The sequence below is a fragment of the Pan troglodytes genome, chromosome 12, assembly GCF_028858775.2.
Source record: "Pan troglodytes isolate AG18354 chromosome 12, NHGRI_mPanTro3-v2.0_pri, whole genome shotgun sequence".
Classification (NCBI taxonomy): Eukaryota; Metazoa; Chordata; class Mammalia; order Primates; family Hominidae; genus Pan; species Pan troglodytes.
In genome coordinates, this window is record NC_072410.2 from 85,766,839 (window position 1) to 85,791,431 (window position 24,593).

At 38.4% G+C, this 24,593-nt stretch overlaps 1 protein-coding gene across 10 annotated transcripts in view; it reads left to right on the forward strand.

The window, feature by feature from the left end:
- HEATR5B (HEAT repeat containing 5B) overlaps positions 1-24,593 on the forward strand; it is a 102,708-nt gene that overhangs the window by 52,312 nt on the left and 25,803 nt on the right. For all 10 annotated transcript variants that reach the window (XR_678040.5, XM_063789145.1, XM_515406.7 and 7 more), the window contains 5 exons: positions 2,837-3,076; positions 3,584-3,835; positions 10,919-11,100; positions 14,573-14,641; positions 20,428-20,607. Coding sequence is in view for 9 of the 10 variants with exons in the window: in XM_063789145.1 (XP_063645215.1) it covers positions 2,837-3,076; positions 3,584-3,835; positions 10,919-11,100; positions 14,573-14,641; positions 20,428-20,607 (923 nt within the window). In the remaining variant the exon portion in view is untranslated. The remainder of the gene's footprint in view (positions 1-2,836; positions 3,077-3,583; positions 3,836-10,918; positions 11,101-14,572; positions 14,642-20,427; positions 20,608-24,593) is intronic.

The window sequence follows — 24,593 nt, forward strand, 5'->3', positions numbered from 1 at the left end:
AGAATAACTTCAATTGTAGCATAGCATAAGAACTTTATTAACAGACATACGGTATTGTAGAATATTAAAGAAGTTTATTATAAAAACCTACCAGTAGACAGTACTGTTTTTTGGAGAGAAAACATCACCAAAAGTAGTTACAGAACTCTTCTGAATACATATAAATTTTCAGAACTTCTACATGTCAGTTGCCATAAACAAAATTGAGACTACTTGGAAGGCTGAGACAGATCACTTGAGCCCAGGAGTTCAAGTCCAACCTGGGCAACATAGTAAGATCCTGTCTCTTTAAAAAAAAAAAAAAAAAGAAGAAAGAAAAGAAAAACAGAAAAACAGCTAAGATAGGGAAAAATATTTACAAAATATATTTTTATTAACTAATTTTATTTACTAACGTACGTATTTAATAAAATATAAAAGTGTTTAAAGCTTTTACAAATGAGTATGTTTGGAGTCCCCAAGATCACCCCCAGGTTTGATGATTTCCCGGGTGGACTCAGTGTATAGACATTTTCCTGGCTGTGTTTATTATGACAAAAGGAAGAAAAGGTGTATAGGATGAAGTTAGAGGAAACCAGGCACAAGCTCCCCAGAGCCCTGTCCCCATGGAGTCATAGAGATCGCAACCCAGCAATGGATTGTGACAGCATGTGTGTAATGTATTCTCCCAGAGAAGCTTATTAAAGGCTTAATGCCCAGTGTTTTTATTGGGGGCTCATCCCATAGGCATAGCCTGCCTGGCACATACCAAAAGTTCGAACTCAGAAGGAAAGCAGATGTTCAGCAGAAGCCACAGTTTAGGTACAGCGAGCCACTTTTATCAGGGAATTAATGGTGGGAAACCTCTAGAAACCCAATTCCCAGATGCTAGCCAAGGGCTAACCTTGCAATTAAGTCTTACTAAGGTAGTCTCAGGCCTGCAATGTTAATTTGTTTTTGCACCTTGTAAAAACCACTAGAGCACATTTTATAAAGAAGAAATAACAAATATCTTTAACCTCCAGTGATTTAACAATTGCAAGTTACTATAATCATAAAATAGCATTTTTCTTCTATAAAAGTGATCAAGATTAAAAATAATAATTATAACCAGTGTTGGGAAAAGTGGGAATAGATATTTCTTGTACTACAGATAGAAATGTAGAGTCATGCACATTTTCTGGAGGGTTTTTTGGCACTATCTCCTTGAAGTTTTCAAAATGTGCTTACCCTTTGACCTAGAAATTCCCTCTTAAGGAATTCGTCCTCTAATCAATTAATTTTCTTTTAAGGAATTTGTCCTCAGTGATTAATCAATTAATTTTCCCTTAATTTATTGGTTTGCTGCATAGCCGTTAACATTCATACTATAGAAGTATAATTACTGAAATGGGAAAATATTCACTATCTACTGCTAAGTGAAAAAAAAGTCTCTGTGCCTAATCTCTTCCTAGTGTTCTCTTTCCTTGGAACCCTGTCATTTAACTTTTTCTATTGTTTTAGAATTTCACTCACTATGGCTATTTTCTTCAAACCTCCCCTTATTCTGTATTTGGGGTGACACAACAAAAATAGTTACCTTTCAGTTCCATTCCTCTGTCTTACTCCCTTCAGGGTTCAGTGGGCTCTAGACTTCAGAGGGCGTAATAATACTCATTCTTAAAGCCACCAGTTATATACCACTGCTGTTTACAAGAATGAAAAGATTTTCCGATGAAGCAAGAAATTTAACCACTATTTCATGACAACATTGCTTTTTGGTTGTTGTTACTCTTTGGATTTTCCCAAATTTTATTTATTTATTTATTTATTTATTTATTTATTTATTTGTTGTTGTTGTTGTTGAGACAGAGTCTCTGTCACCCAGCTGGAGTGTAGTGGTGCGGTCTCGGGTCACTGCAACCTCCGCCTCCCAGGTTCAAGCGATTCTCCTGCCTCAGCCTCCCGAGTGGCTCGAATTACAGGCACCTGCCACTGCACCTGGCTAATTTTTGTATTTTTAGTATAGGCAGGATTTCACCATCTTGGCCAGGCTGGTCTTGAACTCCTGACCTTGTGAACCTTCCACCTCGGCCTGCCAACGTGCTGGGATTACAGGCGTGAGCCACTGTGCCCAATGGAGTTTCACTCTTGTGGTCCAGGCTGGAGTGCAATGGCACAATCTCGGCTCACTGCAACATCCGCCTCTTGGGTTCAAGCGATTCTCCTGCCTCAGCCTTCTGAGTAGCTGGGATTACAGACACCCGCCACCATGCCCAGCTAAATTTTGTATTTTTAGTAGAGACGGGGTTTCGCCATGTTGGCCAGGCTGGTCTCGAACTCCTGATCTCAGGTGATCCACCTGCCTCAGCCTCCCAAAGTGCTGGGATTACAGGCATGAGCCACTGCGCCCAGCCTTGGGTTTTCCCAATTTTTAAATGAACTCTTAGGATACAATACACTTAGAGTTTGTGTTCTGGCTTTATAAAAATTTTAAAATCTAAACTATAACACTGAATAAGTTTCAATTTATTCTTCTAACAAATACAATAGTTTTTTAGTTTGTTAAATATATTTAGCAGTATATCTCTGTCCCACACTTTTTCTTATTAGAATCAAGTATTTATTGAGAGTTCCCTGAGATTTGTTTACAATATCTCAGAATAATCAGTTTTACAGTTCGAGGTTTTACTCTAATTGCCAGATTAAATTATAATCCCAAAGATATGTAAACTAGAGGCCATAGTTAAATTGTATATAGCTAGCTGGTTTTGTGGTTGTTGTGAATTTATATGTAAGACTTGGTCTTTATCATAATTGTTACCTATAGCGTACACCAAAATACCATACAAATTCATTTGTAAAAATTACCTTTCAGATGTCAGTCCTTTTGCCCCTGGGGTTAGTTCTCGAACTGATATCCATTGCCGGCACCAAGGTGTTAATATAACAGAAACTGGTCTTGAGGGACTTCTTTTTGGAATGCTAGACCGGGAGACAGATCGAAAATTATGTTCTGATATTCATGACACTTTGGGACATATGCTTTCTTCGCTGGCAGTAGAAAAACTTTCTCATTGGCTAATGCTTTGTAAAGATGTCCTGGCAGCTTCTAGTGGTAAGTATTTAATGTGCGTTCTTAAAATAATGGAAATTGTTTTACTTCTGATATATACATGTAGATATATGTATAAAGATACATACATGTAAATTATAGCTTATATTTAAAAGTAATAACTTTTGATCTACAAATCTCTGTCAAAATGTTGAAAGTTAAATTATGTTATAAACAAATGAGCTTTTTTATATTGTTGGGAAAATATATTTCAAAATTTTTTGGAAGTTCAAACTAAATTTTCATGTATAAAAACCCCAAGTTACTCTAGAGTATGACATAGTATGTAAAACTATTGAAATATGTAAATGTAGTTTACATAAAAGTAATTTATGTTATCTTTTCCTTGGCTTTTGATTGTTTAAAAAAAATTCTGCTAGTTTTACTGTTTTCCAGCAAGTAAGAATTTAGTCTTTTTTTTAAATTAAAAAATTTTTAATATTAATAACTTTTTAAAGGATCATTTTTGCTTATGTGAGATTGTTACAATATTCCTTATTCTTGTTATAGATATGAGTACTGCAACTCTCTTAAGTAGTGGAAAAGATGAAGAAGCTGAAAAGAAAGATGAGATGGATGATGATACCATGTTTACCACGTTAGGTGAAGAAGATAAATCAAAGCCCTTTGTGGCCCCTCGCTGGGCCACTCGAGTATTTGCTGCCGATTGCCTGTGTCGAATCATCAATTTGTGTGAGAATGCAGACCAGGCTCACTTTGATCTTGCCTTGGCACGTTCTGCTAAACTTCGAAACCCTACAAGTAAATTTAAAATCAGTACTTTGTCCCCAAAACATTTTTACAGCTTGAGATATTTTGCTGCTATGAGATATTTTACTGCGACGGATATAGCATGCTTTAGAATATGCCATTTATTTATTGTAAGTTCTCTTGCCTTTCATCTTAGTTTTCTGTCCCCTCTGCATACTAGTCATCTTCTGATTCCTATTGGGAAGATAAGTTGAAGAAGGTGGTCCACAAGATAGATTGATCTGTGTGTCTATTTAATCATTTGCCCAAAGGATAATGATGGCAGTTACTTAGGTTTTCTCAGTACGTTGTCCTGGATTTTAGCATTTCAGCGGAAAGGAAATGGTAAAATTTTAAGGCATATAAATAAAGTGAGCTTTGCTGTCCCCAGCCATGGAGAGTATCAGAATTCATGAATGCACTGGTAGATTTCAAACTCTCAAATTTCAGAAGTGCTATTAGGTATTTTTGAAAAGGTGAAAATTGTTTATTATGGAAACAATTTTTATCTTATTATTTTTTATCTTTTGTAAACTTTTTATACCATGTATCCCCTGAATCTGTTATTATAGGCAATTTACAAAGAGACCATCAGACCCAGTACCTTCATTTCATAGTTGAAGAGACCCAGAGAAATTGAGAGGTGATAGAGTAACAGATTCCTTATCTTATAGTTTGTTGTCTCTTCATCACCCAGTCATTTTTTAAATATCTGAAGACAAATTGTATGTGTTAACAATATTGACGTCTATGAATTGAAAATGCCTTTTGGGTTATTTCATTGTGTATAAGAAGCAGCAGAGCTCACATACATATTTTTAAAACAAACAGGCTGGGTGCGGTGGCTCATGCCTGTAATTACATCCCAGCACTTTGGGAGGCTGAGGCAGGTGGATCACTTGAGGTCAGGAGTTCAAAACCAGCCTGGCCAACATGCTGAAACCCCATCTCTACTAAAAATACAACAAATTAGTGGGCGTCCTGGCACATGCCTGTAGCCCCAGCTACTCGGGAGGCTGAGTCAGGAGAATCGCTTGAACCCGGGAGGCGGAGGTAGCAGTGAGCTGAGATCATGCCACCGTACTCCAGCCTGAGCGACAGAGCAAGACTCTGTCTCAAAAACATACAAACTGTAAAACAGTAGTACAACATGTATAAAATGAGACTCTGAATATAGGTTATCAGCAAAGCACAATACATCATGAACATAGTGTTTTTGTTCATGTCATTATTCAGCAAATATTTACTGCATCCTGTTTTTTGGTATACGGTAGGGATACATAGAAGAAAAAAACATAGTCCATACCCTGGAAGAACTTATAGCCTAGAAGACAGAGAGACAGACTTCTCAGTCAAATAGTTATGGCGTGTCCCAATAGTAGTATGTTAAAGTACTTTGAGAACATTAAAAAACACATAGTATTCATTTCCTATAAAGCCAGGGAAGACGTCACAGAAGAGGTTATTTTGAAGATTAGTTTTAAAGGCAGAGAAAGGGTTAGAAGAGACTGGTGGCATTAGTTTTCTATTGCTGCTATAACAAATGCCCACAAACTTGGTTTAAAATCACACAAGTTTATCATCTTACAGTTCTGTAGGTCAGAAGTCCAACAAGAGTCTCGCTGGGCTTAACATCAAGGCATCGGCAGGGCTGTGTTCCTTTCTAGACGCTCTAGGGGGCATCCCTTTCTTTTTCTTTCCAGCTTGTATATGCTGCCTGCACTCCCTGGCTCACGGCTCCCTCTCTCTCTTCAAAGCCAGCAGCGTTAAATCTCTCTGATGCTTCTTCAGTCGTCACATGTCTCTGACTGCAGCCAGGAAAGGTGCTCTGCTTTTAGGGACTCATGTGATTAGATTGGGTCTGCCTTGATAATTAAGGCCAGTCTCCATGTTTTAGACTCCATAACCTTAATCACATCTGCAAAGTCCCTTTTGCCCTGCAAGGTAACATATTCACAGGTTCTAGGGATTAGGTGTGGAGATTTTGGGGTGCTAATATTCTGCCTACTACACTGGTTTATTAGAAGCAGAGGGATTCAACATGAAAAAGCTGATTGCCAAATAAATAAATAAGTAAATAAAAAGAATCAGAGGAAGTAAGAATTTGTAAAGCCAAGGAATCATAAGTGTGCATACTACATTTAGGAAATAGTGAAAATCCTTAGGTTGACCTTTCTTTCTTTGGATTTCTTAACTGTTATTTTTCTTCCTCATTGTGTCTTGTCCTTTTACCTTAGTTCTCAGAGATCCTCACAGGTTTTTTCTTTATACATTGATGTTTTGCTTTTTTCTGCCTTCATTAGTAATCTTAAGTCTGCTTTAATTTTTTTTAATTTTCCTGTAATTTGTCTACATTTCTCCCACCTCCATTGTATCATATCCTTTTTACTCTCTAAGGTTTTCTGTTTTTATACCATAGCAGCCAGGATTCTTTTCATCCTATCGAGGATGCTGCATGATTTTTTTTTTAATTCTGGTTTTTATAGAACACTGTTTCCAGAGATTAGCCATTTCTCTGAATCTTCAGAATCGTTCTTTTCCCTGGTTGCATTTTTCTTTAATAAACTTAATTGTTTATATATTCTTGAAAGAGAAGAGTACTCTCCATATTTGGAATTTTCTCTCAGTGTGGAGGTGGATTGCCCATGTTCTCTGTTGTTCATGTATTTCCCATCTGTAGTTGGAGGGTAAGCTGTTGTAATAGCTCCCACCTAGATTCCAGTGTCTGGCATATTTTGTTCTGGATCCTTTCTAACAGGATGCTTTCTAACATCACCGCCTGCCATTCTGATTCTGAACAGTCATGGCAGAGTATATGAAAAAGTATAGACCCAATAAATGTGCTATTCAGGCTCTCCTCTATCATCTTCATCTCTTCATCTTCCTATCTCCTATGCTTTAATTGTAGGGAATTACTACTCCCCAAATATAATAAACCACCGAATTATCTTTCCACTTTGAAGTTTTTGCTCAGTCCCCTTCTCATTCCCACCTTTTCAAGAGTTCATTTCCTAGGATTTAGAAAAAAGACAGAGGTCTTGCTTTGAGGAAGGGTAGACATAGAGATGGGCAGAGAAGCAGCAGCACTCTGGTTGTTGGGGAAAGTGGCACTCTCGTTCCAGAAACAATTACCTAGATTTTGGTTTGGTAGATTGATATAGTCCTAGACTTTGTCAATTAGGTGATAAAGTGCAGGAGGAATAATAGGTCTTTTTATTTACTTTTAGGTTGGCATAATATAAGTAGACCCATTTTAATCTACTTCGTACTGCCTTGGGAATTTTCTCCCAAATTTTGGCAGTAGTTTATTATACCTCATTCTTGTTTGTTTGTTTCTCAATTTTTTGTTGTAGTAAAATACATATAACATAATTACCATCTTTTCTAGCTTATCAGTTGGGCAAAATTTTTTTAATTGACTTACAAATATATATATCATGTACAACAAGAGTTTTTAAGTATGTATACATTGTAGAATAGTTAAATCTAGCAAATTAACAAATGCATTACCTCACCTAGTTATCATTTTTGTGTGAGACCACTTAACATCCACCATCTTTGCATTTTTCAAGAATACAGTGTATTGTCATTAAGTATAGTCACCATGCTATAGAGTAGATCTCTTACACTTATTCCTCCTATTTAACTGTAATTCCATGTACTTTGACCAACATATCCCCATCTTACCCTTAACCTCTGGTAACCACCATTCTACTCTCTACTTCTGTTAGATTAACTTTATTAGATTCCACGTATGAGTGAGATCATGTGGTATTTTTCTGTGCCTGACGTATTTCACTTAACCTAATGCCTCCAAGTTCATCCATGTTGTCTCAAATAATAGGACTTTATTCTTTTCTATGGCTGAATAGTATTCCATTATGTATTTATACCACATTTTCTTTATCAATTGATAGACACAGGTTGGTTCATATCTCAGTTATTGTGAATAGTCCTGCAGTAAACATGAGAGTGCAGATATCTCTTCAACATACTTAGTTCAAAACCTTGCTTTTACTGGTAGTGTGTTTTTGCTTCCTATAGGTGAGGAAGCACTGCGGGCTTCTAGCCAAATGTTTTGCCTTCTCTGCTTGCCTCCCACCCACAAAGCAACTGATATTCTTTTTATTTTTATTTTATTTATTTATCTTTTTCTGAGACAGAGTCTTGCTCTGTCACCCAAGCTAAGTGCGGTGCTGTGATCTCGGCTCACTGCAGCCTCAGCCTCCTGGGTTCAAGCGATTTTCCTGCCTCAGCCTCCTGAGCTGCTGACATTACAGGCACCCGCCACCATGCCCAGCTAATTTTTGTATTTGTAGTAGAGACGAGGTTTCACCATATTGGCCAGGCTGGTCTCAAACTCCTGGCCTCAAGTGATCTGCCCGCCTTGGCCTCCCAAAGTTCTAGGATTGCAAACATGAGTCAGTGCACCTGGCCAGATATTCTTTTTAAACTCAAGATTCTAAAGTTAGTTTTTTTGGTAGGCACATGAAAAAATATGAAGATACACATCTTATAACTTTGACAACAACAATAACAACAAAAACTTCTTTAAATAGGAACTGCTTGGGGATCAGGCTGAACCATAGATATGTCACTGCTTCAAAAAGACTTTGTGGGTTTTGAAGCCTCCTGAAGAACTTCATAGACCTTGAGCTTAATAATTTCTTTAGATAATTTGTGTTGCTAAGTCTTTTAAGTTCACTGATCTTTAGTATTTAATCTCTATTAATTTTATCCAGTGTAGTTTTCATTTCAGATATTTTACTTTATATCTCTAAATTCCCCTTTGTGATTTTTTTCTACCTTTCATTTCTCCCTTAATTATTTTCGTGCTTTTCTTTTCCCTCTTTGAACATAGGAAACATATTGATAATAGCTTTTTAAAGTTCCCTGTCTAATTATCTTATCTTTTTCATTTCTAGACTTGTTTCTATTCACTGATTTTTTTTTCTCTCTCTCTTTGTTGTGAGACATATTTCCCTACTTCTTTGCATTCTTGGTAATTTTTTATTAGATGTCAGACACTGTAAATTTTACGATATTAGTGCTGGATTTTGGTGTATTCCAAAATAATTTTGGACTTTGTTCTGGGATGTAGTTAAATTACTTGGTATCATTTTAATTATTCTGAGACTTGCTTTTAAACTTTGTTCATACAGATCCAGGACAACTTTTACTCTAGGGCTAAAAGGAAAAACATTTCCCTTTTCCATATCTTATTATAAAGGTCGTTTCCTTCTTATTTTGTAGATTTAAGTTTCCTGACAAGAGTTTTTCTAGAGATTGGCAGACTCCAGCCTACAGTCCAAATCCAACTTACAGCCTTTTTTGTAAATAAAGTTTTACTGGAGCACAGCACACTCATTTCTCTACGTATTGTCTGTGGCTGCTTTTGCACCATAACAGTGGAGTTGAGTAGTTGCAATGGAGATAATATAGCCTGAGCCCAGGCATGGTGGCTCACGCCTGTTATCCCAGCACTTTGGGAGGCCGAGGTGGGCGAATCACAAGGTCAGGAGTTTGAGACCAGCCTGGTCAACATGGTGAAACCCCATCTCTATTAAAAATACAACAATTAGCTGGGCGTGGTGGTGGGTGCCTGTAATCCCAGCTCCTTGGGAGGCTGAGGCAGGAGAATCGCTTGAACCCTTTGGGGGCAGAGTTTGTAGTGAGCCAAGATCACACCACTGCACTCCAGCCTGGGCAACAGAGCAATACTCCATCTCAAAAAAAAAAAAAAAATGATAAAAAGAGATAATATAGCCTATAAAGTGTGAACCAAAAAGTGACTGAAGCAGATACCAATTGATAGAGGTTTATTAGTCAAGGTTAAGGATTCACCTGGGAAAAAACACAGGTAACAGGAGCATCTGTGACCTGTGTTTTTTCCAAAGGGGGTTTTAGGAACTTATTTATTTAAAGAAGAAAGAACAGCAGGAAGGAAAAAAAAGGGAACGAAGGGTAAGCAGTGATCAGATGGTTATTATATTCCTATGAGGCTCTGATTAGCCTCAGTAAATTTTTGTTTTTGTTTTTTTTTTGAAACAGGGTCTCACTTTGTCACCCAGGCTGGAGTGCAGTTGCGTGATCTCGGCTCACTGCAGCCTTGACCTCCCAGATTCAAAGGATCCTCCTACCTCAGCCCCCTGAGTAGCTGGGACTACAGGTCCACGCCACCATGCCCAGCTAATTTTTGTATGTTTTGTAGAGATGGGGTTCACCATGTTTCCCAGACTGGTCTCAAACTCTTGAGCTCAAGCTATCCACCCACCTCAGCCTCCCAGAGTGCTAGGTTTACAGGCTGAGCCACTTCGCCCTGCCTAGCCTCTGTAAATCTACATTTTACATGTGAAAAGGGGGAATACAGGAAAAAGTCAGTTACGCATTGGCCACAGCATAGAGAGAGGGATGATTTCTCATCTTGTCATTGTCCTATACCTGTGAAAATAAGCTGGTAATTGACATTGTCAGGGTGAGATTCAACAGAACTTGGTTTTAGGGCTGGTTCTTAGCGGGGGATATGTATTCTGAAAGATTCCTTGTGAGCAATTTGTGAGAGGAGGCCATTTAGGAAGATTTTTGGCCTTCTATCATTGTGGGAACCTGGCTTAAAATGAGGCAATGACACACAGTTGTGAAATTACAGCTACCTGGGAACAAAAGACAGTATTGCAAGACTCAGTTCCCAAGCTTCACTTTCTCTTTGGCATAGTGAGTTTTGGGGTCCCAAGAGTCTATTTTCTTTCATGAAGCCAAAAATATTAACTATCTGGTTCTTTACCAAAAAAGTCTGCCAAGCCTTTGTTCTTAAAGGATCAGAAACTCATTTTGGGAAAGTTACGTTAAAAGTATTTTGCATAACATATCATTGTACGTCCTATAACATCATCAGCATTACTGTATTGTATATCACTATTCTTGAAAGATTGATATGGAAGTTGTCTTGAAAGAATATAATATCTTTGCTATTTTCAAAGTTGTGAAATATGTGGATTGTGTTTTTTATCAAAAATTTATTTCATTTCATATTTTTATGTTATTACACTTATTTTTGGAAAAGTTTTCATTTTTGCATTCTATTTTTATTTTTAGATGACCTCTTGGTACTTCATCTCTCTGACCTCATTCGCATGGCATTCATGGCTGCAACTGATCATAGCAACCAGCTGCGAATGGCTGGGCTCCAGGCGCTTGAAGACATTATCAAGAAGTTTGCGTCTGTGCCTGAGCCAGAATTTCCAGGTCATGTGATACTGGAGCAGTATCAGGCTAATGTGAGATTTTCCATTTATTTAAGAACTTAAAATTGATCTTTTGAAAGATTACTGAAGAAGTGCAGACTTCCTGGAGGACTGCATTTGGAACTGCAATCTGTTTATTTCTGTAGAATGCATCTCTTTATCTCCATTGTCTGTTACCTAGTTTTAGTCACCCCACAAATGAAGAAATAAGTGTCAAGCTGTTGTCACTATTTTTAAGTTGTGATAACATATTAGTGATAAAACTAGAATAGAAATTCCAGCTCAGCTTTCCAGTCTTGTGTTTAGATATTTAGCCCTGCCCTTTAAGAGATAAAAGGAACCTTCAAAAGAGTGTTGTGGATTTGCTGCCGTTATTTTTATATGGCAAACCTTCATAAGCATTTTTAGAAATAGATAGCAGTTGCCCCTTGTATAATGAAGGATAAATTAACTCTTAGTAACAACAGTTAAAGGTATTACTGAGGCCGGGCATGGTGGCTCACGCCTGTAATCCCAGCACTTTGGGAGGCCGAAGCAGGCGGATCACGACGTCAGGAGATGGAGACCATCCTGGCTAACATGGTGAAACCCCGTCTCTACTAAAAATACAAAAAATTAGCCGGGCGTGGTGGCACATGCCTGTAGTCCCAGCTACTCGGGAGGCTGAGGCAGGAGAGTTGCTTGAACCCGGGAGGCGGAGGTTGCAGTGAGCCGAGAGCACACCACTGCACTCCAGCCTGGGCGACAGAGCAAGACTCCGGCTCAAAAAAAAAGTATTACTGAAAGAATTAGATACTGTGTCGCCAGGCTGGAGTGCAGTGGCGCAATCTTGGCTCACTGCAAGCTCCGCCTCCCAGGTTCATGCCATTCTCCTGCCTCAGCCTCCTGAGTAGCTGGGACTACAGGCACCCACCACCACGCCCGGCTAATTTTTTTGTATTTTTAGTAGAGATGAGGTTTCACCATGTTAGCCGGGATAGTCTCGATCTCCTGACCTCGTGATCCGCCCACCTCGGCCTCCCAAAGTGCTGGGATTACAGGTGTGAGGTACCATGCCCGGCCGATTTTTTTTTTACTTCATTCAAAGAGAGATCTACTTGTTGCTCCTGAGATTTGTACCTGTACTTAAGTTATTCAAATGAGGCACAGTAGACTAATCCTAGCAGTGGGGGATTATATGAACGATAAAAAAATTTTGTTAACAAGGAAGTAACAGATTTTTTTTTCTGTGATTATGGCAAAATCTTCGCTCCAGTGCACCATACCTCATCTAAAAGTTGTGCTCAAATATATAAAAAATTTTAAATGTGAATAATGTATAATCTGTTGTTTTTACATGTTAAGTATAAGTGAAGAAGTTAGAGCTTCTAGCCCAACTGGCTATAGAAAACCTGTATACAATTGTTTACTCCCAAATACCCAACCTATTGGAATGATGGGGTTTTTTTAAACTTTTTATTTAGAAATGATATCACCAGCTGGGGGCGGTGGCTCATGCCTGTAATCCCAGCACTTTGGGAGGTCAAGGTGGGCAGATCGCCTGAGGTTGGGAACTGGAGACCATCCTGACCAGCATGGTGAAACACCGTCTCTACTAAAAATAAAAAAATTAGTTGGGCGTGGTGGCAGGCTCCTATAATCCCAGCTACTCAGGAAGCTGAGGCAGGAGAATTGCTTGAACAAGGGAGGCAGAGGCTGCAGCAGAGTGAGACTCCATCTCAAAAAATAAAAAAGAAAGAAAGAAATGCTATTGCTGGGTGCGGTGGCTCATGCCTGTAATCCTAGCACTTTGGGAGGCCAAGGCAGGTGGATCACCTGAGGTCAGGAGTTGGAGACCAGCCTAGCCAACATGGCGAAACCCCATGTCTACTAAAAATAAAAAAATCAGCCGGGCCTGTAATCCCAGCTACTTGGGAGGCTGAGAAGGAGACTCACTTGAACCTGGCAGGTGGAGGTTGCAGTGAGCTGAGATCGCGCCACTTCACTCCAGCTTGCGGGATGGGAGAGCAAGACTCCATCTCAAAAAAAAAAAAAAGAATGATATCAAATTTATAGAAAAGCTGCAAGAATAGTCCAAAAAACTATCTTACACCCCATATTCATATTTGCCAATTGTTAATTTTGCCTCATTTGCTTTAACAATGATTCTCTCTCTCTTTCTTCCCCCAACACACACAGATTTTTTCCTAAACCATTTAAAAATAAATTATTTAAATCATGTGCTTTTACCCTTGAGCATTTTAGACTATATTTTCATAGGACAAGAACATTGTCTTATGTGACAATGGAATAGGTAACCTCAAGAAATTCAACAATGATATATACTTTTACATAATCTATCATATTCCAGCTGTGTCAGTCAACCCAGTAACCTAGTTCATATAGTATTCTTTCTCTTCCAGTACAGAATCCAATACTAGCTCACATATTGTGATCAATTACCATCTGTCTTTAGTCATAGAGAGGGAGTCTCGATTCATTTCCAAACTACTATTGATATACCTGACCAACTGGATCTCTGTGGTAAGGGAAGAATATCTCAACATAGGAGCTGACTACATCTTACTCCTGTATTCAGCTTATACTTGTTATATCTAATATAGCTAAGAATCTATGGCTGATATTGGCTTATTTAAAACAAAAGCTCATATTCCTCTACTTATTAATAACAAAAATGCATAAATTAATGTTTTTGAGCAGCTTTTTAAAGCATCTCCTTTTGAGGTGAAATGACCTCTAGGGTCATTGAGTGACTGTGAATCTTTAGTACTAATCAGTTATTTAAATAAATTGATCCAGATATGAGATTCACTCATAAGGTAAATACTGTTAGAAATAGGTTTAGAAAAATATAGACAGAAAAAAATCTAACAACAGCAATTTTTGGTATGTCTGATAACATGTGACTTTGTCAGAAAATCCTGTTTGCTATGAAACAAAAACGAGAAAAAAAACAAGATTATTGCCTACTTGGTATAACATTCGTATAGATTTGATAATGATAACCTCCTGGAAAGCAAAAGAAAAAGGGTATGATTGAGTTTATTATAACTGAAAAGAGATAAGGGAGAGGTCATAAAAAGGAAAGGAACATAGAAGTGTTTTTGTGTGTTTTCGTCTCCAAACACACAAGAGGCTTTATGTTTACTACTTACCTTTAAAAATAAAATGCTTTGGGCCGGGCACGGTGGCTCACACCTGTAATCCCAGCACTTTGGGAGGCCGAGGTGGGTGGATCATTTGAGGTCAGGCGTTCAAGACCAGCCAGGCCAACATGGTGAAACCCTGTCTCTACTAAAAATACAAAAATTAGCCTGGCAGTAGTGGTGCATGCCTATAATCCCAGCTACTTCGGAGGCTGAGGGAGGAGAATCGCTTGAGCCTACGAGGCAGAGGTTGCAATGAGCCGAGATCGCACCACTGCACTCCAGCCTGGGTGAGATAGAGTAAGACCGTGTCTCAAAACATAAAAGTAAAAAATAAAATGCTTTATTTATTTTTCTAGGTGGGAGCTGCTCTAAGACCAGCCTTTTCACAAGATACACCATCAGATATAATAGCGAAAGCTTGCCAGGTAAGAAGAAAAATGGGACTTTGTATAGTTGTCTTCTATACATTCATAGATATCTTAGAATTTAACTTGTGTGAAGGAATAGAGAAAAATTTAGTAGACCAACATGGGAGGATCGCTTGAATTCAGGAGTTTGAGATCAGCCTGGCCAACATGGGGAAACCCCGTCTCTACAAAAAATACAAAAATTGGTTGGGCATGGTAGCATACACCTGTAGTCCAGGCTACTCGGGAGGCTGAGGTTGGTGGATATCTTGAGCCTAGGAGGTCAAGGCTACAATGACCCAAGATTGTGCCACTGTACTCCAGCCTGGGCAATGGAGCGAGACCCTGTCTCAAAAAAAAAAAAAAAGAGAGAGGAAAAACAAAATAATATTTTTATCTTGGAAATACAACAATGGCAGTTTTCCTTTTTATTCTGTGTGAAATGATGAAATAATAATTAGGTAATAAACATTGTGGTCGAAACATTGTTTTTGACCACACATTATGAAAATTTTGCTACTTTGTGGGTATTAAATCATACTAAGGAGAATTTCACAATATAGACATTTCATTGCAAAATTAATCCCAGGGAATTATTCTCACCTTATTATATCTGCAGAGACTCACAAAACCACCAAAAAACGTACATTTTCTTTTTTTTTTTTTGGAGACTGAGTCTCACTCTGTCACCCAGGCTGGAGTACAGTGGCATGCGATCTCTGCTCACTGTAACCTCCGCCTCCCGGGTTCAAGCAATTCTTCTGCCTCAGCCTCCTGAGTAGCTGGGATTAGGTGCCCGCCACCACGCCCAGCTAATTTTTGTGTTTTTAATAGAGACAGTGTTTCACCATGTTGGTCAGGCTGGTCTCAAACCCCTGATCTCGTGATTCACCTGCCTTGGCCTCCCAAAGTGCTGGTATTACAGGGATGTGCCACCACACCCTGCCCCAAAAAATGCATATTTTCTTATTCCTTTAATCAGTTTCTCTTTTTCATATGCTTCATTTTGAAAAAGGATTCATGTATTAAGCTCTAATCTTTTAGGTAATCAGTTTATTTGTCTGCTTACCTAAAGACAGAAGATAAGCAACTCTCTTCTTCCTAGTTTTCTGGAGTACGGTGCTGTGGTCCATCATTTTTGCTTAGAATCCATGGCCAAGCTTCATGTGACCTCTATGCAGAGAAGATTCTGCAATAATAGGTTTAAAATTCTGACTTTATCCTCTCTGTAGCTGAATGCAAGTTTGCCCCTTCCTTCCATTTTTGAAATTGATATTTCTGAAGCCTGCTGCCTTAATGGCAGTCTTCAGAGAAATTAACTCTTTCCACGGACAGGAGACCAGAGAGAAAAGAAACGTTGTTGGTAAGAGATAGGTCTCTGGATCGTGATGCAAACCTTCGACTAGGTAATTTGGTTTGGGATACTGCCACACAAATATCAAAAAATTACTGTCCATATGTAAATAAGTGTATCATGATGACGTTTCAGAGCACAGCATTTAAGCAGACAAAATCTCGTACAATGCTCCTGATCATTAGAAAAGCAAAGGCTATTAGAATTTTATCTTGTATATGAGTACTGAATTTGCCTTAAACTTATTTCTTTTGTAGCCCTAGTTGCATTTTTTTTAATAAGAAGTTTCTTTTTTTCTAGTGGCAGGCTTAAATTTGTGACCTCCTTTCCTTCTGTTGCTGGGAGGAAACCTGGTTTCCTGACAGGTAAAGCAGTAGGTTACAAGTTCCTTTCCTTTAAGGAAAGTAAGGAGTTGGCTTAATGATATCCCAGCCTGTTTGTTAGAACAAATGCCATGTTAAGAAACTTTAAAATCAGGGTAACTCTTAGATATTATAGGAAGGACCCTCAGATGTCACACAACTGGGTACAGTAATCAGTGGATAAATAAAAAATCATTTAAAGTAGGGTCAGATCATGAACATAATGCATACTTAAATATTTTATTTCAGCATAAAATTTTAAAATGTACATTCATTCACCAATCTTTTGATGTAGGGCAAAGTCTTTTCTCTGAATATTATTTTACTAATTCAATGCTACTTTGTCATTCTTCATAAACAAAATCCATAATGCATTATCTGTGATTCTACTTTCAGATTCTTTTTTTTTTTTTTTTTTTTTGAGACAGAATTTTGCCCTTGTTGCCCAGGCTGGAGTACAGTGGCATGATCTTGGCTCACTGCACCCTCCACCTCCCAGGTTCAAGCGATTCTCCTGCCTCAGCCTCCTGAGTAGCTGGGATTACAGGTGTACGCCACCATGCCCAGCTAATTTTTTGTATTTTTAGTAGAGACGGGGTTGCATCATGTTGGCCAGGCTGGTCTCGAGCTCATGGCCTCAGGTGATCCACCCACCTGGGCCTCCCAAAGTGCTGAGATTACAGGTGTGAGCCACCGCACCTGTCATTTTTTTTTTGAGACACAGTCTCCCTCTGTTGCCCAGGCTGTAGTGCAGTGGCATGATCTCAGCTCACTGCACCCTCCGCCTCCCGAGTTCAAGCAATTCTCCTGCCTCAGCCTTCCAAGTATCTGGGATTACAGGTGTGTGCCACCATGCCCAGCTAATTTTTGTATTTTTGGTAGAGACGGGGTTTCACCGTGTTGGCCAAGCTGGTCTTGAACGCTTGACCTCAGGTGAGCCACCGTGCCCGGCCTAGTTTCTGATTCTTTAATGTGAAGAAAATACTTAGGTTTTTACAAAGAAAGCTTAGTGCCAAATTCCTAATCTTTATAATTTTCCCCAATTTTTTAGTTATATTTCTACCAAATTTCACAGAAATATTTATCAAATCTTTCCCATATGTTCTTTAGTTTCCTTTGGGAGTAACAGCTCTTTCTTTTCATGTTCATATTTAATTTCTTTTCACTTTAAATTTAATTATTTTTCAGCAGTTTTGACTGGCATTTTAAGTTTTGCCATCAGTATCTCCTTAATTGGTAACAATCAGTTAAAAATGTCCTTATTAATTTTATTAAAATTAGTTTTGAATTCTTTGAGAATAAAATTTGACATAAATACTTATTCTCCACTTTTAAAACGTTTTCAATATAGGAACTCAAGTCCATTAGCCATGATTTGAAATCCAAATGCTGTGAAAATCAAAAGCTTTTTTAATCATTTATTTGGCAGCAAAACCTGAGCTGACTTGTACTCATTTGGCTCTGATGTGAAGCTAAGTGAGAATGTAGCATTAGTTAATCTTTCTTATTGTGATTTGTAATACATTTTGTTGCAGATACATCTGTGTGTTAATTATGGGGTGCTGCCACACATCTTGCTAGGTGTATACTTTAATGAGGTTCAGGTACCTTATTACCTTTTACCCAAAAGTTGTGAACTCTGAAAAAAATCTTGGTCCAAGGATTTCAGATGAAAAAGTAAGGACATGTGGCCGGGCGCGGTGGCTCATGCCTGTAATGCCAGCACTTTGGGAGGCTGAGGCAGGCAGATCACGAGGTCAGGAGATCAAAACCATCCTGGCTAACGTGATGAAACCCCGTCTCTACTAAAAATACAAAAATTAGCCGGGCCTGGTGTTAGGCACCTGTAGTCCCAGCTACTTGTGAGGCTGAGGCAAGAGAATGGCATGAACCTGGGAGGCGGAGGTTGCAGTGAGCCAAAATCACGCCACTGCACTCCAACCTGGGTGACAGAGTGAGACTCTGTCTCAAAAAAAAAAAAAAAAAAGAAAGTAAGGACGTGTAATTATTGTTGTTAAAGCTGACACTCTGAGACCACCCCTTCCTTCTTGAAACTCTTCCCTTGGCTCCATTGTCACTGCACTTGCTTGGTTTTTCTTTTGTTTTTCTGGTATTTTCTTTTCAATTTCTTTCTTTATTCTTATTCTACTTGTCCCTTAATTGTAACTATATTCCATCTGGTCTGGCTTTAAGGCTTTATTTTTTTTGTTTAAACCTGTCCTTGAAAAAAATTTAATAATACTTTAGTTATCACCTTTGTGTGGGAATTCCTAGGGTTATGTAATTACCCTTGAACTTGCTCCTGAAATCCAGACCCACGTTTTTAATTGCCTGCTGAATATCTTTCCACAAGTCTCTTAGTGGCACTTTGAATGCAGCATGTAAAAATGTTCAAAATTAAAATCACGCTGTCTCACTTCTCATCTCCACTTAGTTTCCTTTGTTTCCCCTATCATCCCCGTAAAGCAGTAGTATCACCTTCCTTCCATTCAAGTCAGAAGCTTCAACAATCAGCATTTAGAAATTTTTGATTCCTTGCTCTTTTTGTATCTCCCTTCACCCACCCCCTAAAATAGCTAATTGGTTTCCATATCCTGGGATTTCTAACTACAAGTCTGTCTCAGATGCCTCTCCTTTTTTATTCCATTCCCAGTTTGATCCATATCATCTCTGTTCTATGGTATTATAAAAGACACTTAACATATTACTTACTGTCTATATACATTTTTTCTTATACATAAGTACTGGAACAGTTTTCCTAAAGCACAATTCTAATTATATGATCCCCCTGTCCAGAGGCCATGGAAACTCACAATTGCTTACAGAATGAAGTCTAAATTCATTTTCCATGGAATGCAAATTTTACCTTAATCTAATCCCAATTAACTTTCCTAATCACATCTCTTCCTCATGTAACTCTCCTATGTCTATACACACAAACCTCTTTGACACCTAAACATTCCCATTCCTCCTGCTAGAATTAATCTTTCCCTTGTCTGTTTTTAAGTGTCCCATATTACAGTCATAAAACATTCCCATGTGTTCATTCAATCTGTGTTTTCTTACTTGAGGGTAGGGACTAGATTTTTTTTTCCTATTCCTTTTTTTTTCTTTCTTTCTTTTGAGACAAAGTCTCGCTCTGTCGTGGCTGGAGTGCAGTGGCGCGATCTCGGCTCACTGCAACCTCTGGCTCCCTAGCGATTCTCCTGCCTCAGCCTCCCGAGCAGCTGGGATTACAGACACACGCCACCATGCCCACGCCCAGCTAATTTTTGTATTTTTAGTAGAGATGGGGTTTCACCATGTTGGTCAGGATGGTCTCAATCTCCTGACCTCGTGATCCGCCTGCCTTGGCCTCCCAAAGTGCTAGGATTACAGGTGTAAGCCACTGCGCCCAGCCTCTTTTTTTTTTTTTTTTTAAGTCCCCTTTATAGCAGCAAGCATAACCCTTTTCCTGTGGTAAGCAGAAATTTTGTTGAAGAATTATTCAAGACTGAACTGCTTTGGGTGGAAAATTATTTCTGTTAACATTTTTGTTAAAAGTACATGGTGGAAACATGTTAAGTAAATACTATTTTGTTTTCTACATAGGAGTACATTAAAATCTATGCTTACCATTGATATAAAAAATAATACTGGCTGGGCACGGTGGCTCACACCTGTAATACCAGCACTTTGGGAGGCTGAGGCAGGCAGATCACAAGGTCAGGAGATTGAGACCATCCTGGCTAACACAGTGAAACCCCGTCTCTACTAAAAATACAAAAAAATTAGCCAAGTGTGGTGGCACGCGCCTGTAGTCCCAGCTACTCGGGAGGCTGAGGCAGGAGAATTTTTTGAACCCAGGAGGCGGAGCTTGCAGTGAGCCGAGATCACGCCACTCCGCTGCAGCCTGGTTTACAGAGCAAAACTGTCTCAAAATAATAATAATAATAATAATAATAATATCAAAGCATAGCATTGGGTATTTTATTTTGTTTTGTTCTTTGGTTTTGTGTTTTATCTTCTAGGAAAAAAGTCATTTATTCCATTTTCTTATACAGCATTAATTTTTTTTACACGAAAGTTTTTGAATTCTCTTTGTCTAGGTATGTAGTACATGGATAGGAAGTGGAGTTGTCAGTGATCTCAATGATCTCCGTCGAGTACACAATCTTCTTGTTTCTTCTCTGGACAAAGTTCAGGCTGGAAAAGGATCTTCCAGCCAGCTGTACCGAGAGAGTGCCACGACCATGGAAAAACTGGCTGTTCTCAAAGCTTGGGCAGAGGTAACGACTAAACTACAACCTATTGTTTTTGACCCATTTCTTCATCCATGAGAAAATGTTCCTCTACTCTTGTTGGTAAAAAAATTTTTGTTTTTTAAAAACTAACCCTTGATATGGAATACTTTTTGAAAATATGTTAATCAGTGTACTGAAAACCTCTATATTGAGGAAGGGCTCTCCTACATAATATGAGGAAATTAGGTAGGAAAAACTCAAAAATATAACAGAAAATATTTTATGCCAAAAATCTTTTATTTGATTAAATTTCAGGTGACTTGCCACCTTGATATTGAGGCCATAGGAGTTTTGTTTCTTTTTTTTAAAGGTAGGGTCTTGCTTTGTTGCCCAGCCTGGACTTGAACTCCTGGGCCCAAACAGTCCTCCTGCCACAGCCATCCGCGTAGCTGGGACTGCAGGCACGCACCACAGTGCCCAGCTTGTTTTGTTTTTTAATAGCTAGTTTTACCTTTTTCATTCTCACAGTCACTTTAAAAAATATATAATTACATTGTTTTAAATTCATTTTTCTAAATTCCTTCTGCCAGTTACTATTGAATTCTTATCATCTGCCCTCCAGTATTGAAGTAACTAATTCCTTCCTCTACCAGCTCAGTATCTCACTTCCCTATTTTCGTGGTGTTCAGCAACAGGTAACTGAAACCACAGAAAGTGAAACCACGTTTAAGGGAAGACTATTGGAGTTATAATTATTTTAAGCTTTTCTGCTAATCTAAGACTAAACTTTTCTCATTCCCTTACTTCCCACCCTCTGATTCATTCAACAAAGTGTTGTTTAGCTTCAGCTCTGTCAGGTTAGCAGTTGAGAATACGGGGGTGAGATATATTACGTTTGCTGAGCAAGACAAACTGGTAAACAAGTAGATGTACCAAAGGGTAAGGAGCATTATCATAGGAGAAATACAAAGTGTTTTGGAACACATAGCAGAGGCAGTTACAATAGGCTGGAGGCTCAGAAGTAGCCTTTTTGGAGAAAGTGATGTTTACATTGAAACATGGAGGATAGGAGGAGGTATCAGTTAGGCATGAGAGTGAGGAGGAGACTGTGTGAAGCTCAGTGCTGTCTACTCTTCTTCTTTGTGTCTTCAGCACCTTCCTCTGTACATCCTCTAAAACTGCGCACTAGGCCAGGCGTGGTGGCTCACACCTGTAATCCCAGCACTTTGGGAGGCCGAGGCAGGCGGATCACCTGAGGTCAGGAGTTCGAGACCAGCCTGTCCAATATGGTGAAACACTGTCTCTACTAAAAATACAAAATTACCCTGGCATGGTGGTGCATGCCTGTAATCCCAGCTACTTGGGAGGCTGAGGCAGGAGAATCACTTGAACCCGGGAGGCAGAGATTGCAGTGAGCCAAGATCACGCCATTGCACTGCAGCCTGGGCAACAAGAGCGAGACTCTTGTCTCAAAAAAAAAAAATTTAATTAATTAAAAAACTGCACACATTATTTTCAGGAATATTTAAGGATATGCACAAAGGTTCTGCTACAAGGGTATTTGTTATGGTGTTATTATTCACAAAAAAGTGGAAATAACCTAAATGTATTTCTTGATATTGAAAGGTGATGATATTAAGTGACTAGAAAATTGGGGTAGAAATTATACACACACGCACGCACACATTATTAGGTAAAAAACTGAGCGTGTTTATATAACTGTTTAGACTGTTAACAGCATTGTATCTGAGTAGTAGCATTATGTGTAGTTTTAATTTTCTTCATTTTGCTTATGCTTCTGATTGTCCTTTTTTGTGTAATATCTATAAGAAAAATAAGCCTAAAAATTTATTTTAAAATAGGTCTGAAAGATACATTCTCATATATTGCAGGTAGCAATATAAAATATAGAACCTTTTTAGAAAGCATTTGGCAATGTCTATTCAGAGTCATAAAAATATTTGTAAACACTGACCCAGTAATTCCATTTCTGGGCCTGTAGTCTAGTGAAAAATATCCAAAATATGGAAAAGAGGTAAGTTTACAAAAATGTTTACTTGCAACACTATTTATAATGTGAAGAAATGAATATCTTTTGTCTTCGAAAGCTGTATTTCATCTTTCTAGGATTCCCAATGCTAAGTAAAGAATTAGAAGTAAATATAAAATTTCAACTGTAGGAAAACTGGTAGATACATTATGGGTCATCCACTGTAAGTCATTAAAATAATGGTTATGAAAACTGGTATTCACATGGGAAAACCCTATGACATGTTTATCAGTAAAACTAAATACAGAATCTCTGTACATCAAAATTATAACTTACAAAGATAGAATATGAAAACCCAGAAATTGAGGTTATGAGTCATTTTTAACTCTTATTTTTCCAACTTTTTATAGCATAATTATTAAAATAAAATTATAAGTCGAGGAAAAATGCATACATAGACCTTAAAGTCTTACAGTGACACCCTTGCTTCCCCATTGCCTGCAGAGTAAAAACTTCAGCTACTTCCAGCTTATAACCTGTGCTCCGTCTATATGAGAAACTTGCATACTTAGATTACCATGCAGTTTCCTGTTTTTGTGCTCTTGCTCTGGCTGTTCCCTCTGCCTGTAAGCTCCCTTTCCATTTCTGCCTATGAGCAAGTCAACTTTTGTCCTTAAAAACTGTCTCACCTTTCTCACACTCCCAAGGCTAAGATTCGTTTATCTGTGATGTTCCCTGAGATTCATTCACTCATTGCATAAACTGCCGAGTGTTCATTAGGTACCAGACACTGTCTGTGCACTGGGTAGAGTGTACTAGAAGATAAAGCATTAAAAAGATTATCTTTGTAGAAGATAAATAATTAAAACCAAATCTTTAAAAGTTTCTTCTCTTAAGCACCTTTTTACTTCCCTCTCATTGTAATATCAGCCTGTGAATTCATGGAAAGCAAAAACTATGTATTATTTGTTTTTTTTTTTTTTTTGCTTCCAGTCCTAGAACAATAACAAATTCAAGGCAAAAGGTGCCTACCTAGTAAGGATTTGATGAATGAATGGCTGGATATACTTAAGAGTGCTTATTGTGACATTTTCTTAAAAATGTTAGTGGCTGGGCACTTGGGGAGGCTGAGAAGGATGGATCACCTGCGGTCAGGAGTTTGAGACCAGCCTGGCCAATGTGGAGAAACCCTGTCTCTACTAAAAATACAAAAATTAGTCAGGCATGCTGGTGTGTGCCTGTAATCCCAGCTACCCTGGACCCTGAGACAGGAGAATCACTTGAACCCGGGAGGTGGAGATTGCAGTGAGCTGTGATCGCACCACTGCACTCCAGCCTGGGTTACAGATCGAGACTCCATCTCAAAAAAAAAACAGTGTAATAACAAATTTAGGGGGGAAACAAGCATGTACTCACTAGAAGATATGACAGTAATATATTCATAACTTGAGATCCAAAGTCCCTATTTTAGAATTTAGTCAATTGCTGTATATTTTCTCTGTGCTGTAAGTCTGCTTGGTGTGGGAATAGGGGTAAGACACAGTACTTCTCATCAAGAAGCTTGCAGTGTACCTATACAGATACCGTACTTAGGCTTTCTCGTTAGGTACAATGGATGTAACACTGTGGAGGGAAGACAGTTTTCTCGAGATTTTTATCTAGAGCAATTCTTTTCTTGCTTGCTGTCATTCCTTTCTTTTTTTGTTTTCTCATTAATACGTTATTCAGCTTTGTATGTGCCAGTAGCCAAAGCCTAAATGTATTACAAAACAAAGGAAAATAAATATGATTCAATAAAGAAGAATCTTTGAAATTATATTTTAGGAAAGTTGCTTTTATGTCTTTTTGGCTCACAAACTAGAGAGAAAGAATACAGATAATGTATGTGACTAGCAGATTATATTAGCCAGGCTATCTGTTGTAAATGCTAGATTGCAAAATATCATTTAAGGTCTGTGTAAGAAGGAGTTTAGAAGGATATTTATGGAAATCCTTTCTGATGTCTCTTTTCACCTCTCAGCTGCTTACTTTGAATGCCTGG